Source organism: Lampetra fluviatilis, chromosome 14 (genome assembly GCF_964198595.1).
Source record: "Lampetra fluviatilis chromosome 14, kcLamFluv1.1, whole genome shotgun sequence".
NCBI classification, from domain to species: domain Eukaryota; kingdom Metazoa; phylum Chordata; class Hyperoartia; order Petromyzontiformes; family Petromyzontidae; genus Lampetra; species Lampetra fluviatilis.
The window spans coordinates 4,139,574-4,153,804 of record NC_136288.1 but is presented as its reverse complement, the minus strand read 5'-3'; the positions used below and the strand labels follow the sequence as shown (position 1 = coordinate 4,153,804).

The 14,231-nt window shown below is 45.0% G+C and overlaps 1 protein-coding gene across 3 annotated transcripts in view; it reads left to right on the top strand.

Annotated features, from left to right (window-relative positions):
* Nucleotides 1-14,231, top strand: part of LOC144935825 (phosphatase and actin regulator 1-like) — a 102,710-nt gene that overhangs the window by 45,767 nt on the left and 42,712 nt on the right. For 2 of the 3 annotated variants that reach the window (XM_078862613.1, XM_078862614.1), the window contains one exon: nt 11,931-12,095. The exons of the other annotated variant lie outside the window; for it this stretch is intronic. In XM_078862613.1, coding sequence (XP_078718739.1) covers nt 11,931-12,095 — 165 coding nt within the window. The remainder of the gene's footprint in view (nt 1-11,930; nt 12,096-14,231) is intronic. 3 annotated transcript variants of the gene reach the window in all.

Below are 14,231 nucleotides of genomic sequence, written 5' to 3'. Positions count from 1 at the left end.
TTGTGCAATTTGGTATTTCATCATCACCATGTCCTTTATAACCAGGTGAGGGATCGCATAAGCCTGGCCTGGGCTTCCCCTAGGTTGACTCATGGAGAGGTGGTGTAGTCAACATCATTACGGACCAGGGAGATAAAAGGTAGTCGGGCGTATTGTTAACTCCACCTCCTTTTTAAGTGTGGTGCACATCTTAATAGGTGCTCGCTAACATAACTCACCCCAGCATCGTATATTCCTGTACAAATATCAGTTAAAGTCACAGAGTCATTATAGCCAGTGCTCGAACTCACTCTCTGTATCTGGTGTTGTGAGCTTAAGTCGGCCACTTGCAAGGCCATGCAATTGCTTGTCTCAATTGCCAGTGCATGGAAGTACTGACAATACAAGGCCATGAGCTTTCCAGTCACACTGCCATGTCCCTTGAGGTACCACTAATTGGCCATGGGCGACGCAGATTTATGTCTCGCGTTGACACACAGGACCACTCGAGGACAAGCAGTAAGGCCCATCTCTGCCCCGTTAGAGGCCACCTTTGAACCCCGGCCTGTGATTAAAGCAGTCTCCACTACTCAATCAATGTACAACTATCGTGAATGTATTGCTGTGTTTTTTTATGCGAGTGACATGGATCATTGCGTGTTGTTTAAATGTATTCCAGTACATTACTGAAGTCATTTAATCAGCATTGTGTTTTGGGCTCTTTGCATTTCTTGTATTTGTTTGGCCAACAATGAACCCTGAGTGAAATAGAAAGACGATGCATTCATTTTCAGTAAGATGATAACTGCAGCCACAATGGACCAATTTTGGGATAGATTTTTGTTGCAACGGTTATTATGTGGTAATTATTGTTTTGAATGAAAAGCTAAATTGGAATTAAACAACTGTAAAATTGTCTTTTTTAGCTAGCCTCATGGTAATGGCTGCAGTACGTAATGCCATAGCACACACTGGCATTGGTTTCGAATGACCAAACCCATGTGCTCATATCAGTCCCTCCAGAAAAACGCGATTATGCGATCGCATGATTCCATGCAAAATCAGCCAAAGTCCGCATATTTATGCGGGGGGCGCGTTTTTTCAAATACGCCGCACTTTCGCCGCATAAATTGCAGATTTCCGCGCGCAAAATATGCGGGCTTGCATGATTTCATAATCCCCGCATTTTCGTTGCAAAAAGTCACATATATCTTAGCAGAAAGTTGAAAAATGTTGCGTTTACTTCACACAAGCGCAGCCATTTCCCCTGTTGCCATGGGAACGTTATGAAGTGACGTCACTCATTACGCGACATCATTGAAAAGCTGCAAACCCCGCGATGCCAATGAAACCATGATGAAGAGTTTATGCAACTTTACAGTTGTAAGATTGCACTTTTTTGTTAGTAGTATGTAACTTTACATTACTGTAAGACTGTACTGTTACTGTATTGCTTACGTTACTGTGCACTGAAAACACTTATTTTAACAGAAGATGTCTGTTTTGTATTGCTACCTCTGTAAAACAGGAAGCACACATTTTATTTTTTAATATTTTATTTATTCATTTTTACAGAAGTTGTAGCATATTCATTTTGTAAAGCTACAGAACTTGTTCGACTCAATGTTTTGTAAGTTTGAGCCATCTGTTTGTTAAGGTCTGAAATAAAACAAGATGAGAACTTAAATATTCCCAGCACTTTCTGTGATGTAGTATGCTTGCTTATCATAGGAAGTAATAAGAAATGACTCTTTACATTAAAGTAGTAGCCTAGTGAATAGGGTGTTGGGGGAATCACTTTTTTTTCTCTTTTTCATCAAACCGCAGTTTTTGCAAGTTCCCGCAATTTTTGCAAGTTCCCGCAATTTAATCGCATAAAATTGCATAAATATCCCGCATATTCCATCGCATTTTTAAAGAAAACGTGCCGCATAATCAACGATTTTTGCCCGCAACAATCACCAAAAAACTTCGCGTGTTTCTGGAGGGACTGTCATATTATGACCAGTATTGTTTTTTTGTAAATTATTTTTATTTATCCAACCACGGGAGGAGGGGGGGGGGGTTCGGGGGTGGGTGAACATATGGCCAGTATTGTTAATTTGTAGTTTTCAAATAATACGTTGTCAGTAATTAAGTAACACGTCTATTATTTGCAGTATGTGACAGATAGCCAAAGTAATAAATGGTTACTTTTCAGCCCTTTGTCCAACCACTGCTACAGGAAGGTCTTCTCATGCAATGTTGGTTATTGGCCTTTTTTTACGATACTTCACCACAGTAGTCGGTGCAGGTGAGTGAAGAGACGGTGCTGGACCAGTTTAAATGCCACCTGCCACTTACGTTAGCGATCACTGGGATTAAATGCCAGGTCGCCATTTTCATGACGCAGTGTGCCAACTGCTGTACCACAGCTCCCTCCATTAAAGAAGTCATGTCATATGTCAATATAATAACCTATTTTTCTCTGTTATTATGTTGAAATATATTGCTTTTAATTATTTAGTGAACAAAAATAGTTATTGACATGATCAAACATTTCGCAAGCCGCTGCTCACACCATAGCAAGTCCACATCGGCACAGAGATACAAATAAATGACTAAATAAATTACTGTCTGCACAAACATACACGTGCCATGCATACCCTGCTGTGATAGCATTGCTGCCTTTCACACAGGCATTTGGGCTTCCAAATGTCTCTTGACAATTGTGTGTTTGAGATTCTCACAAATATACGTAATAATCGCAGGCACGCTCAATCAGCCTTCTCCCCTAGGCCCTCAGCAAGTCTGCATCTCCAACTCCCACAATAAACGTGTGTGCAGACATGACATGATGTACCGTGAACGCATAGACTTCCATCCTGGTGAACTAAAGTGGCATCGCGTGATCGGCCATGGCTGGGGACCACAGAGAGATGGAGCAAGAGAGATACTTGTGACGACCAAGTACAATGTCGCGTATCTGACTCACTGGGGGGGGGGGGGGGGGACCCCTAGGTCTTGTCAAATACATGAAGAGGTTAGATATACAAACAGCCGTAGAGAATAACAGTTTCACCTTGCGCAAATAAGTTATTTTTACAAACGTAAAGTGCGAGCTGCCTTAAGCGTGCTTCACGATACTTTAGGAGTAAACTAATTTATGCGAGATTGCATGACTGGGCGTGAAAAGTTTCAAATTCGTGAGCTTCTAATAAACAGCGACTGTTACACCGTGCGCACACTGCATTGGGTTGTGGGCGTTTTAATTGTTCGGGCCAGATCTGTGACGGTCGGGCATGCGACGTATTGATTGTAACGTGAAATCTTGCCCCAGGAATATCGTTGGTTCGCCGAGTAGCAAAGAAGGTCTAGCTTTTGGCATTTGCACAAAAAAATGTTTCCCCTTAACTGTTGTTGATTGTTGAGAGCTAGCCGAGCAACTGGAAGATATGTCGGGTATTCCATTGGAACTCTGCGGAGATAGTCTCTAACCTACTTACTGAACTACCCCTAGAGGCGCGTTTTATTGCAGCACCGTCACGGTGAGATATGAGCAAAATAACTGGGGGTGCGTGCAGTTACTGTTTCTGGCTGTGTAGAGTGTTCTGTGCAATAAATCACCAAGCCTACAACTCACTACCGTCTCCGCCACATGCTGCAACGCCGCTGTGTTTTCAGTCGCAGACAAAAGTTGGTGCTTAATTTATTTTAATTTATTATTACTGTATTATTTTACGTAACATATAGTCTCAAATGTTCGTGTTATTTTTCGTTAGTAGTTTTTCCCCCCATTATGCTATTCGCTTAATATCATGAGACCATGTAGTCATTCGGATCTGTCGCAGAGCAGCGCAATCCTGTTAGCCATGGAAGCGGATGTCACAGAACTACTTCCAAGATCCCTTTGGCTATGTACGGTGCGAAAGAAATTCAACGTAACATACATGAGCTATATAGCTGGCCGTGTGCCGTGACTTCTGCTGGCTATGTCACGTGTGTATATTTATCTGTTCCATAAATCACCGACAAAACAACTGCTATGTGCAACAACGCCCTTGTGTTTTCAGTCGTAGACAATTCAGGTGCTTTGCAAAGCACACAGAGTTACCGTGCACCTCCAATCAGCATGGTTGTCTACGTACAGCGTGAAAGAAGTCAAACATACGCACACACAGAGGCGTCACTCGTGCCACCAGCCACCGCTGATGAATAGCACACACACACACGCTCACTTGAGTGTTCAACCTGTTTTTTGAAGCCTTTGGGAGCAATTCAATGACAATCTCTGTCGAGGTCTTTTCCCACTGTGGCGTGAATTGAAAAAAAAGGACACCTTGTTGCCACGACTCCCAATAGTACAATTGTCGTATAATTATACGATAATTTCATTCATCAATTGACTGCTGGGTGTGAAGATTGTGAGGGTCATTTGACTATACTTCACCGCGCTGGTTGGTGAAGATGGGGTGACTACAACACGACAATGGATTTGACTGTACTGCCCTCTCCTGCCCACAGCTCTGACTACACCTCTCTTGTATGCATTCTGGTCACAACATCCAAGTACTGTCCAGGCTCCAACCTGCTTGGCTTCTGAGTTTGATGGGCTAGCGCACCTTCCTGGTGACTTGTACGTGCGTATGTTGAACTTCTCTCGCACCGTACGTAGCCAACCGTGCTAATCGGAGGTGCGGGATCTTGTTATTCGTGGCGAGCACATCGCAATTAACCCAGTGACCCGAGTTTGATTCCAAGCCACGGTAAATGTCAGAAACGACTAAATATTTGAACAGGTACTGGTCCCCTTCTTTTACCAGCCTACGCTGATCACTGTTAAGTATGACTCCCTGCCACAGCCCCCCCCCCTGCCCCATGACTGACATGGTGTAAGCCAGGCCTTCGTCCAGCAGTGATGTGAAGGAAAAAACTTCATTTAAATACGTCAACGTTACTAAAGTTGTTCGGAGCTGCCAGTACTTTATTGCACAGAGTTTAAACAAATGATCTATAGTTTGTTTAAAAATGCAGGGACTCAACCTGCAGGCAGGTGCACTGAACAGGTGCATTCTCTTTCTTAATGTTGCAGCGTTAATAATGGATGAGAACGACACCGAGTCAATCCTTGGGGCCAGTCTTCGAGATTAAAATCGGCTTTTCACCTCCCCATTTTTTTGAAGTTATAAATGACACTGGTACTTTTCGTAGCATGTCATTTGTAGTTATATATTTTACGAGTAACCGTTGACTGGCTACACCAACCTTTCTATTGGCTTCTGTGACACACTATTTGATTCACAGATGATGGTGATTGTACAGGGTGTCCATGAGGGTGTCTGTCATATATTATTAAAGAGTTATAATTACTGGAGTTCGGTTGATAAAACCACACCAGCTGCCATTTGCCAGGTAGGGACAGTGACTTCACCACAGTACTTGTGCCAGGCTAGGTGCACATTGAGGCCACATGAAATGTCAAAGGTGCGCTGGCAGGATGGTCAAGGAACACACCCAGATGTTATGAGCTAACTGTGTGAGATGACATAGTGGATGCACCACGTGTGCTCCCAACTGTGCCAACTTATTGTGTTTTATCTGCCTGGCGTTCTGCTCGTTGTTGTGAGCATCACTCCTCCGCCCTCCAGTTTTGCTGGAGTGATTGCGATTTCCTCGAATTTCCCAGTTGATAAAATTATACAGTAGAAACTTTGGTAGAACTCGGGTCGCCATGTTTGTAGTGAAGTGCTGCCCCCTTTCTGCCCCCATTCCCTCCGATGCCAGCTTCATACATAGCACAGATTATCGCAGCAAAAACAGACTCGAAATTTGGCACAGACATTCCGCAAAATTTTCACGGGAATGGATAAATAGTTTGATTTCGCACAATGACGGAAAGTTGTTTGCATATTTGCACGAACTTTTCACCATCGTTAGCTCCTCCCCAAACCCGCCCACTTGGGGCCCATTCTGGCTCTGCACAACGAGTAGGGGCAGAACGAGTGCATTTTTGTCCTGAATCGGCCCCGCGTGAATTGCTAAATTCAGAATGGGGCCAATTTTATGAGAAAACGGCTGCCATTGTGTCAGAATGTTATGGAACGATAGCCAAAATATCTACATGATTTTGGGCCCACAGTGTGCGTGATGCATGCGTGTTCTGTACATTTGTTTAGTTGGTATGTCTCTGCAGGGGGAAACTAATATTGTAGGAAAAGGTTGAGGCAGTGGGTGGGCAGCTGTGAAGCACATTTTTTCCAATTACACATCCTCACACAAGCCAAATCTGTCACACGGCAGGAGGCCGCCAGTTTTTCTATCCTACCTGAATTTGCACAGCCCAGTTCATGTTAAACTCGCAATGCTCACACGCAGCCTTCCACCAAACATCAACTATGGGAACACGGGGGTCACTTCGTGGATTGACTTGGTTTCAGGAGACTGGGTTTCAGGGCCCGCGGGGTTTGGCACCCAAAGGAATCCCGGATGTGAAGACACAACGGTGGATGTTGTGTTAACCCATCACACGTGTGTCGACGTATCCACCGTTGACTTTCAACTCAAGTGGTACAGCCTCGGTCGTGTAGTGCTCATTTTACCGTCTCTGGTTTGAAAATCGGTTGAGTCACTCTCTAACTATGCTATGTACGCACCGTATGTAGCCAGCCGTGCTAATCAGAGGTGGGGGGGGGGTTGCATGGCCAACAAACTAAACACAAAATTAGGCTCTACAGAAATGACTTTTCAATCTAGATTTACCCTATTTACTTAGAACTCTGCTGCTCTACTGACTGACCGACCGACTTCCAAGTCAATTGTATTACAAATAAATAACTATTATTAACAGCCCTTTGCCAATCAACTGCTGGATGAATGTCACTCAACGTCGGCCGCGGAGGTTGTTGGACTATATTCATTGTGATGATTAGTGTGGGTTGGTAAGTGGTCACTAAGTTGATAGCACGATATGCCCGGGCACTTCACCTCTGCTCACCTGTATATATTATGTGTACTCACACGTGTACTGTGGTGTGCAACGTTTTCTGTTGAGAAATAGTCACATCCTTTGAGAAAGTGATGCGTGCATGTGAACAAAAATTTTAACTCACCAATACAAATGCAAGAAAGAAATTCGAGCTTATTTTGGATTATTTTCGATTCTTATTATTTCGTTGGCTGTGCGAAAGGCGCAGAGAGCCAAACCAAGACACGGTAATATGATGGAGGACATAGCGTTTTGTAAAAAAAAAAATAACAGGATGTCTACATTTCAGGAGGAGAAGCGTAACCTTCAATGACAGGCTTCCAATGCCAACATGAGTATGAGATGTTATGTTCCGTTGATGCGCGGACATCAAACATTACTGCTAATTTTTTCTGCTGTTCTCCAACAAGTATGAACTTCCAATTCCTCACTTACATTGATAGCCAAAATTAATGGTACCGCTCATTATTAAGGAGTCGGACCTGCCTATGTAGTGAAGCAAAATAAATATATTTTTAAAAGCATGGCATGAAAATGTCTTCGCTGAGGTGCTAGAAACAAATCAAATATGTGGTTCACTTGAGTTCACACTCACCGAAGTGCAAGTAATTGAGGATCTTACATACACACGCTGCACCCTGTGCACCCTGTGTATGATTAGTCTGTTCCCTTACAATGCGGTTGTTGCCTTCCTGAAGAATACCGCGTTATGGAAAAGTCGCGTTTATAATGAATAATCTCCATATATATAAAAGGCAAAGTTGTGATTGTGTGTCTGTTCAAAATGTTTAGCATACTTCCCGACATGCAACAAACTTGAAATTTGCCATGTGGGTACTTTAGTGGGTTTTTTTGGGGGGGGGGAGCTCAATAATAATATTTTTTGCACGGGCAGTGAGCTGTGACGTCAAATCTGTCATGTGACCCGCGCATGTGGAAGCGTAACGCATTGTAGTGTAGTGGTTAGCGCGCTGTGCTACGAACCCGGCGACCCGAGTTTGATTCCCGCTCACGGCCACCACCGGTGACGATTATTGTAACCGCTCCTGGGCCTCCCCTAGGTCTCCCCTAGGTCGACTCAGCCTCAAACGAGTAACTGGTTATGGTGTGTGAACATCGCCACTATGGAGACAAAGGCGGCCGGGCGTGGTGAATCCAAGTCCCGGGCGAAGCCGGGTAGTAAAGCTCGTATATCATATCGGGTAAAGCATAGCCTACGATAACACGTGATATGTGTATGCTGAACAATGACTGAGGCTCGTGTTTAGCATCTAGAAGCATCCAGCAGCATCCCGCCGTGTGTGATGCTACGCCGAGGCAGCCGTACAAGTCGCGCAATGTCGTTCTGTTCACTTAAGCACATTATATCCAATTAGCATCTACATTGTAAAAAATGTGTCCCCTCATACATTCATCGCGGTATATCCAATTGCCGTTATGAAAGCACGCGTTATAGGAGAAAAAACTGTACATTATCTTGCAGGTTAAGAAGCTGTAAAACAGTTTAAAAAGGTTCAATATAGAAATCAATAACACACCCAAGTACTGCCTACTTTGTTTTAAGTTAGGCTTTTATTAGAAATAGTGTACAATTTACAACTTGTTCCCAAAGTACATTTTTTATCAAAGTTCTTCATCAAGAACAGCATCTCCTGATGTTTAACTCTAGTGGTTCGCACAAAGGGAGACGAAGGCTTCTTTGGAGGCAACACGTTTATTTAACAATTCAGCCCTAAACACAAAGGGGGTATCTCCCCTTCAACAGATAACCTAGGGAGGTAGTCCCTCTGGGCTAGCCAAGCCCTCACACACACTGGGGAGGCGATATTAGACCGGACCCCGACTCGGGTCCGGGTCTTGTCTTCGGGGCTTTTCTTCCAGGCGACGACTTCGTGTCTTCATTCAAACAACAGCAGCCGGCCCCGTTCAGGGCTCCGGCGTATATTCTCGGTGGCGGGCTCGTTCCGCCCCTAGCCACGCCCGCCTTCTGGAAGCTCCCAGAAGGATCTCGATGGGACCTGTGGTCCCCCAGCCCCCTCTTTGGGGGCCCCCCCAGTCGGTACCTCCGGTCACGTGTGCTTTGCTGTAACTACCTGCACCTGTTGCTGTAACCACCTTTTCTTCTCCTATGTCACCACCACTTATGCCTCTGCAGACTTATCACCAGCCAGATTGCGCAATTGAACATTTAATTATTTTCTAAATAACAGTGTGAAGTGGAAAACACGTGTAAGTGTACAATACGACATCGCGTAATAAGTGTGTGTGTGTCCATGACTTGAAATGATCTGGTTGAGGGCCAACTTGCGCAGACCTCCAGCATCGACAGGTGGAGATGAACCAGCCAACCCCTCTGTGTGTGTTGCCATCGTCCTCCGTGTCATCTCTGGTTGACACTCGTCCCACTCGTATTTCTTTGTGACAGAGAATCCATAGGCGTCCAATAAGTCTCAGCGAGATCAATGTGGGGGGGGGGGGGGGAAGAAAGGAAAGGTAAGAAGGAAGAATGGAGATAGTGTTTTTATCAACCGAACCAGCAATTGTATTCCACGGGCAGCGAGGAGAGCAACTCGATGGGACGAGATCATGGAAGGTTTGGGGCTGTTCAGGTCGATGAACTGGTGCGGGAGCCACAGGCACCAGTGGCACGGGTATGATCCTATCTCCTACTGCAATGTACAGTGCCACAATGTGTCGGTTAGCGTATTGCATCTCGGTATTTTATCCATGATGGAGATTCCTGAGGGTAAGAAGTCTTTGGCTCCCCACAGAATTCCGAGTGCTTCTTTTTGGACCTGTGGCACTGAAGGTCATTACCAAGATGCTTGTAGTCCGACGTGTGGCATTGCAGGGTGAAGGTGTAGAATTATATTTCGGTGTGTGGATGACATTGTCATCCGACCTCGGTCAGAAATCGGTCTGAGCAGGGCAGTCGACAAGGGACAACCAAGGTTCTTGTTGGACCATGGCTGGGTCCCAAACATCCCCAAGCAACAACTGGAGTCGATCCATTTGATCGTGTATCTATGAGTGGAGTTCCTTACATGTCAGAGGATGATCAGGGCCCTTCCCGGGCAGACTAGAATCTCTGAGAAGGATTGTACATATTGTATTCAATTAATCGAATGTTATTGGCGAGGGTCATGATGATGCAGAAAATAAACAAGTTTTCTTTTGTAAAAACATAACATGGAATAATGAATCTCAGTGGTGTCTCGCCTTTATTAATTTATACAACAATAAAAAAAACCCTGGATTGAATCCAGGTCTCTCCCTTGCAAACCAAGTGATTAAGTAATGGCCATTCATCAAGTAACTGATGCTAATTTTAAATCTCTTGTTTCGCTTGCAGTTTGAAACGTTGCGCTTTGGTGAGCTCCTCCCTCCGGTTAAATTAAGGGGACTGACTCGTATCCCGGCTGTATTTTCAAACCAATGGTAAACACAGGAGACGAATTGATTGCCGTGTCTCCGTCACGACGTGGCACATTGAAAGCTTCTGCCGTGCCGTCTTGCAGCAGACAATGCGTGCGCCAACCAACGCCCGTGTTCCTTTGTTTCCTCGCCGCCACCCCGCTAGACAGACGTGAGCAACATGGACCGCGTTTTTCGGCTAGTAACGGTTTCCACGGCAACCAGAATTTCAACCCTGGAAACAGGTTTACTTAATGTGTGCGTTGGCATGTGCCATTTACTCTGGGGGCGTGGGTGTTCATTAGACTCCTCCATTTATAGAACATGTTTGCTTATTTTTTAGCCTAAGCAGCATTGTATTTTATGCGACTATGGTGCTTTCAGATGCATTTTTCACACCGTCATTTGTAATATGCAGTATGCGCACCTGTGCGTGTTATAGCAGTGACCTTGCCTTTCATGCATTGTGCCTGCATCCCAGTGCAGTGTACATTACCATTGAGAATTGTTTTTTTTTAATCTGGCATGGGCCTCACCTAGATTGTCAGCTCGGTCTTCAATCTGTACCTGTTGTGGTGCGATCAACATAATTACTGGGGAGACAAATACATCTCGCCGTTGTCATGGCTCCACGACTCTTAATGTATGTCATTTTGGGCTTAATAGATGCTTGCTATAGAAAGCTATATAGGGATATTTTCATCAGAATTTGGCTCTAATAATAACAATTATTATAACAATTATAGTTATTATAATAATTATAACAATGAGTGCATTTGGAAGTCACCCCATTCTTATAGCGAAAGGCTGCCACGAAGGCACCGTGTGGTTTTATTAACCATTAAAGAAAAATATGGTCATGATATCGTCTTAACATTTATCTTTTCTATTGCACAGCCGAGGCGGTGCCGAGTCGGCCAGGCACAGCTTGAGAGCAGTGACGCACTTCGTGCGTGATGTCGGCAGCCACGCTGACATCCATCGCATGCAATTGATGAGTTGAGACGCATGCAGATGATGCGGCGTGTGACACTGCGCGAGTTGTACTGTGTGACGTCGCAAGCAATGTGAGTTAGGTGTCATTAACCCTGGCCCTGCTTGGCCTCAAGCCCAGATTCGGATGTCATGGTTTGGTTCTGGCTTGGCTTAGTCTGTGAGGGCCCTACGCTGGCTTGGCTTGGAAGTGCCAGTGGAAATGAGATCATCATTTGTAGCTGCTGGGGTTGGCTGTTAGCTGATGATGTTGTGTGCCTGTATGTGCTGTGCAGCGGAGGTGCTGAGGAGCGGTAGTGTAGTTGCGGTTAGTGTTGCTGCACTACGAACCCGGTGACCCAAGTTCGATTCCTGCTCACGGTCAACACCAGTGATGATTATCTGAACCGGTCATGGGCCTCCCCTAGGTCGACTCAGCTTCAAATGAGTACCTGGTGTGGTACGTAAAGATCACCGCTGGGGATACAAAGGCTGTCGGGCGTGGTGTGTGGTGCCAGCCTTCATAAGCGCTTGCTAACAGCACTCGCCCCCAACAGTCTGTAAATCTATACGGGGGATCTTTTTCTTTGTCTTTTTGCAGCGGAGGAGGTGGCTCGGCTCGCCGCCATGCGCTCCGAGTCCCTGGTCCCCGGCGCGCACACGCCGCCGATCCGCCGACGCAGCAAGTTCGCCACCCTCGGTCGAATCTTCAAGCCCTGGAAGTGGCGCAAACGCAAAAGCGAGAAGTTCAAGCAGACGTCCGCAGGTACTGCGCCCCGGACACCCACTCGACCAGCCATAGTCTTCATCTTCGCTTGGGCATTTTTTTTTACCGAGTAAGGCTCACTGAGCTATGCAGCTCTTTGTCAGAAGTGACCTGGTCACCTCAACGAAGTAGATTGTCACGTGAAAATGTATAGCAGCCAAATACTCTAAACCAGTGTTCTTCATTGCAAGACCCGCGGGCCACTGGCGGCCCCGGGTGGCTTTTAGTGCGGCCTCTGACGTGCGGCCCCCGACAATACACAAATAGTGAAAACAACCCCTTGCAGGCAGTGTGGCGGCCCTCACACTGATGATGTCATTTCAGCGAAAGTGGCCCCACTATGAAAATTAGTGAAGAACACTGTTCTAAACGCATGTTGATCCTAAATGTGGAGGGAAAAACCGGAGGACCCAGAGAAAAATTCATGCGACCACGGGGAGACCATGCAAATATACAGGCATTGAGAAGTCCTGACCTTGACTTTTAATGTTCCAGCCAAGGAATTTATTGTATGACACTAAACTTTGCACCACGAATGCATGTAATAATAAAAAAACCGTACATATATATTGGCCCATCTCTTTTGAAGATCCAGCACTTGCATTATTCCCAGCAACATACCCTTTTTGCATGCATTGGCACGTAATGAAGAAATAATAAATTACACTCCCATCGTGCTTGTCTCTCTTTGAAGGGTATCAGTATGGTAATTGGAGGACAGGCAGCGAGCGCTGGTGCATGTACAATTGAGTCACGCCTCCTGTCACTGTAAGAGAACACTGCTCAGAAAGGTCACCCAGAGATGAGCCACACTCCCTTGGAACATTCGTTCTCGTAAAAAGGACTACTTTGCAGATTGAAAGCCTTGTGCATTATTTTCCCCATACAGAAAATATTAAACTTTTTCACCTGTTTCCTTTATTTACAAAAAATGCCCCCAATATTAATTACAAAGTAGGAGTATTTCCCCATTGTTTTAGGTCTATTTAGGTGTCATTTATTGGTTAGTCTAGCAGTCTGCGATCCTAGGAACCTAGCTTTGATTCCAGGCCATCCGCACCTTGTGAAATTTGTATCTAAACTAAACAATTTTTTATTTTACCAGGTAAGGCCCACTGAGCTATATAGCTCGTTTTGAGAAGCTACCTTGCTATCACAAATGATAGCTCAACGAAGTGGCTTGACATGTGTAAATGTATAGCAGCCAAATACTCTAACACGCGTGTTTCTACATGTGGAGGGAAAAACTAGAGGACCCAGAGAAACATCTATAGATCCACGAGTAGAACATGCAAACATGCAAACTCCACATATGTGCATCAGGGTCGTAATCGGACCAACGACCTCCTGTCTATCAAGCAAGGTCATTAACATCTCGCCACCATCTAATTGTGACCTGGGTTTTGTGGAGGTTTTATTAATGTGTGATTTAAGATGTGAAATCAGAAACCAAGAAGACAATAGCCTACACTTGTCAAGGATGCCATCCCAGAGTCTGTGTTATCCACTTCATGACAGACAGCGCATTTTGATAAATGTCCTGCTACTCAAATTATTGGGTAGCATCAGCAATCAAACTGTCAACTCCATGTAAAACTGGCTCAAGAGCGAGCACAATGACCTCCAGGCTCTCCCAGCCTCCTGTCCCAAGGCTTGCAGTCACTTGAGAGGGTGATGACAATTTTATTTTTGTTTCTGCCAACATGGGATGTCAATATAGGGTCTCGGCACAGCTGGCTCCAAGCGAAACAAGAAATATATAATAATACATCTTTCAAAATTGGATGATGAATGTAAAACAAATCACGTGGGATTCAAAAGACAAGAGACTTTCATGTGAATTAAATGCGGATTATATAACATCTCCAAAGCAATACCTAACAGAAAAAAATACAACACTTCAACGTTCTGGCAGTAATGAATGCAAAGACGTATTTCGTGTGGCTAAAAATATACCCCGTGTCCTCAAGGAGCAGACTGCACAGAAGCATGCAGCCGTTTGCCACCCCTGCAAGCCACATGACGTGACGTTGAAACCCGTCCGTCTTCTCGCAGCGCCAGCTTCAAAGCGGTGGCTTTGTGTTGTTTTTGGTTTCCTTGCTAGCAATGCATGCTAAATTCATTTTTGCTGTTCTT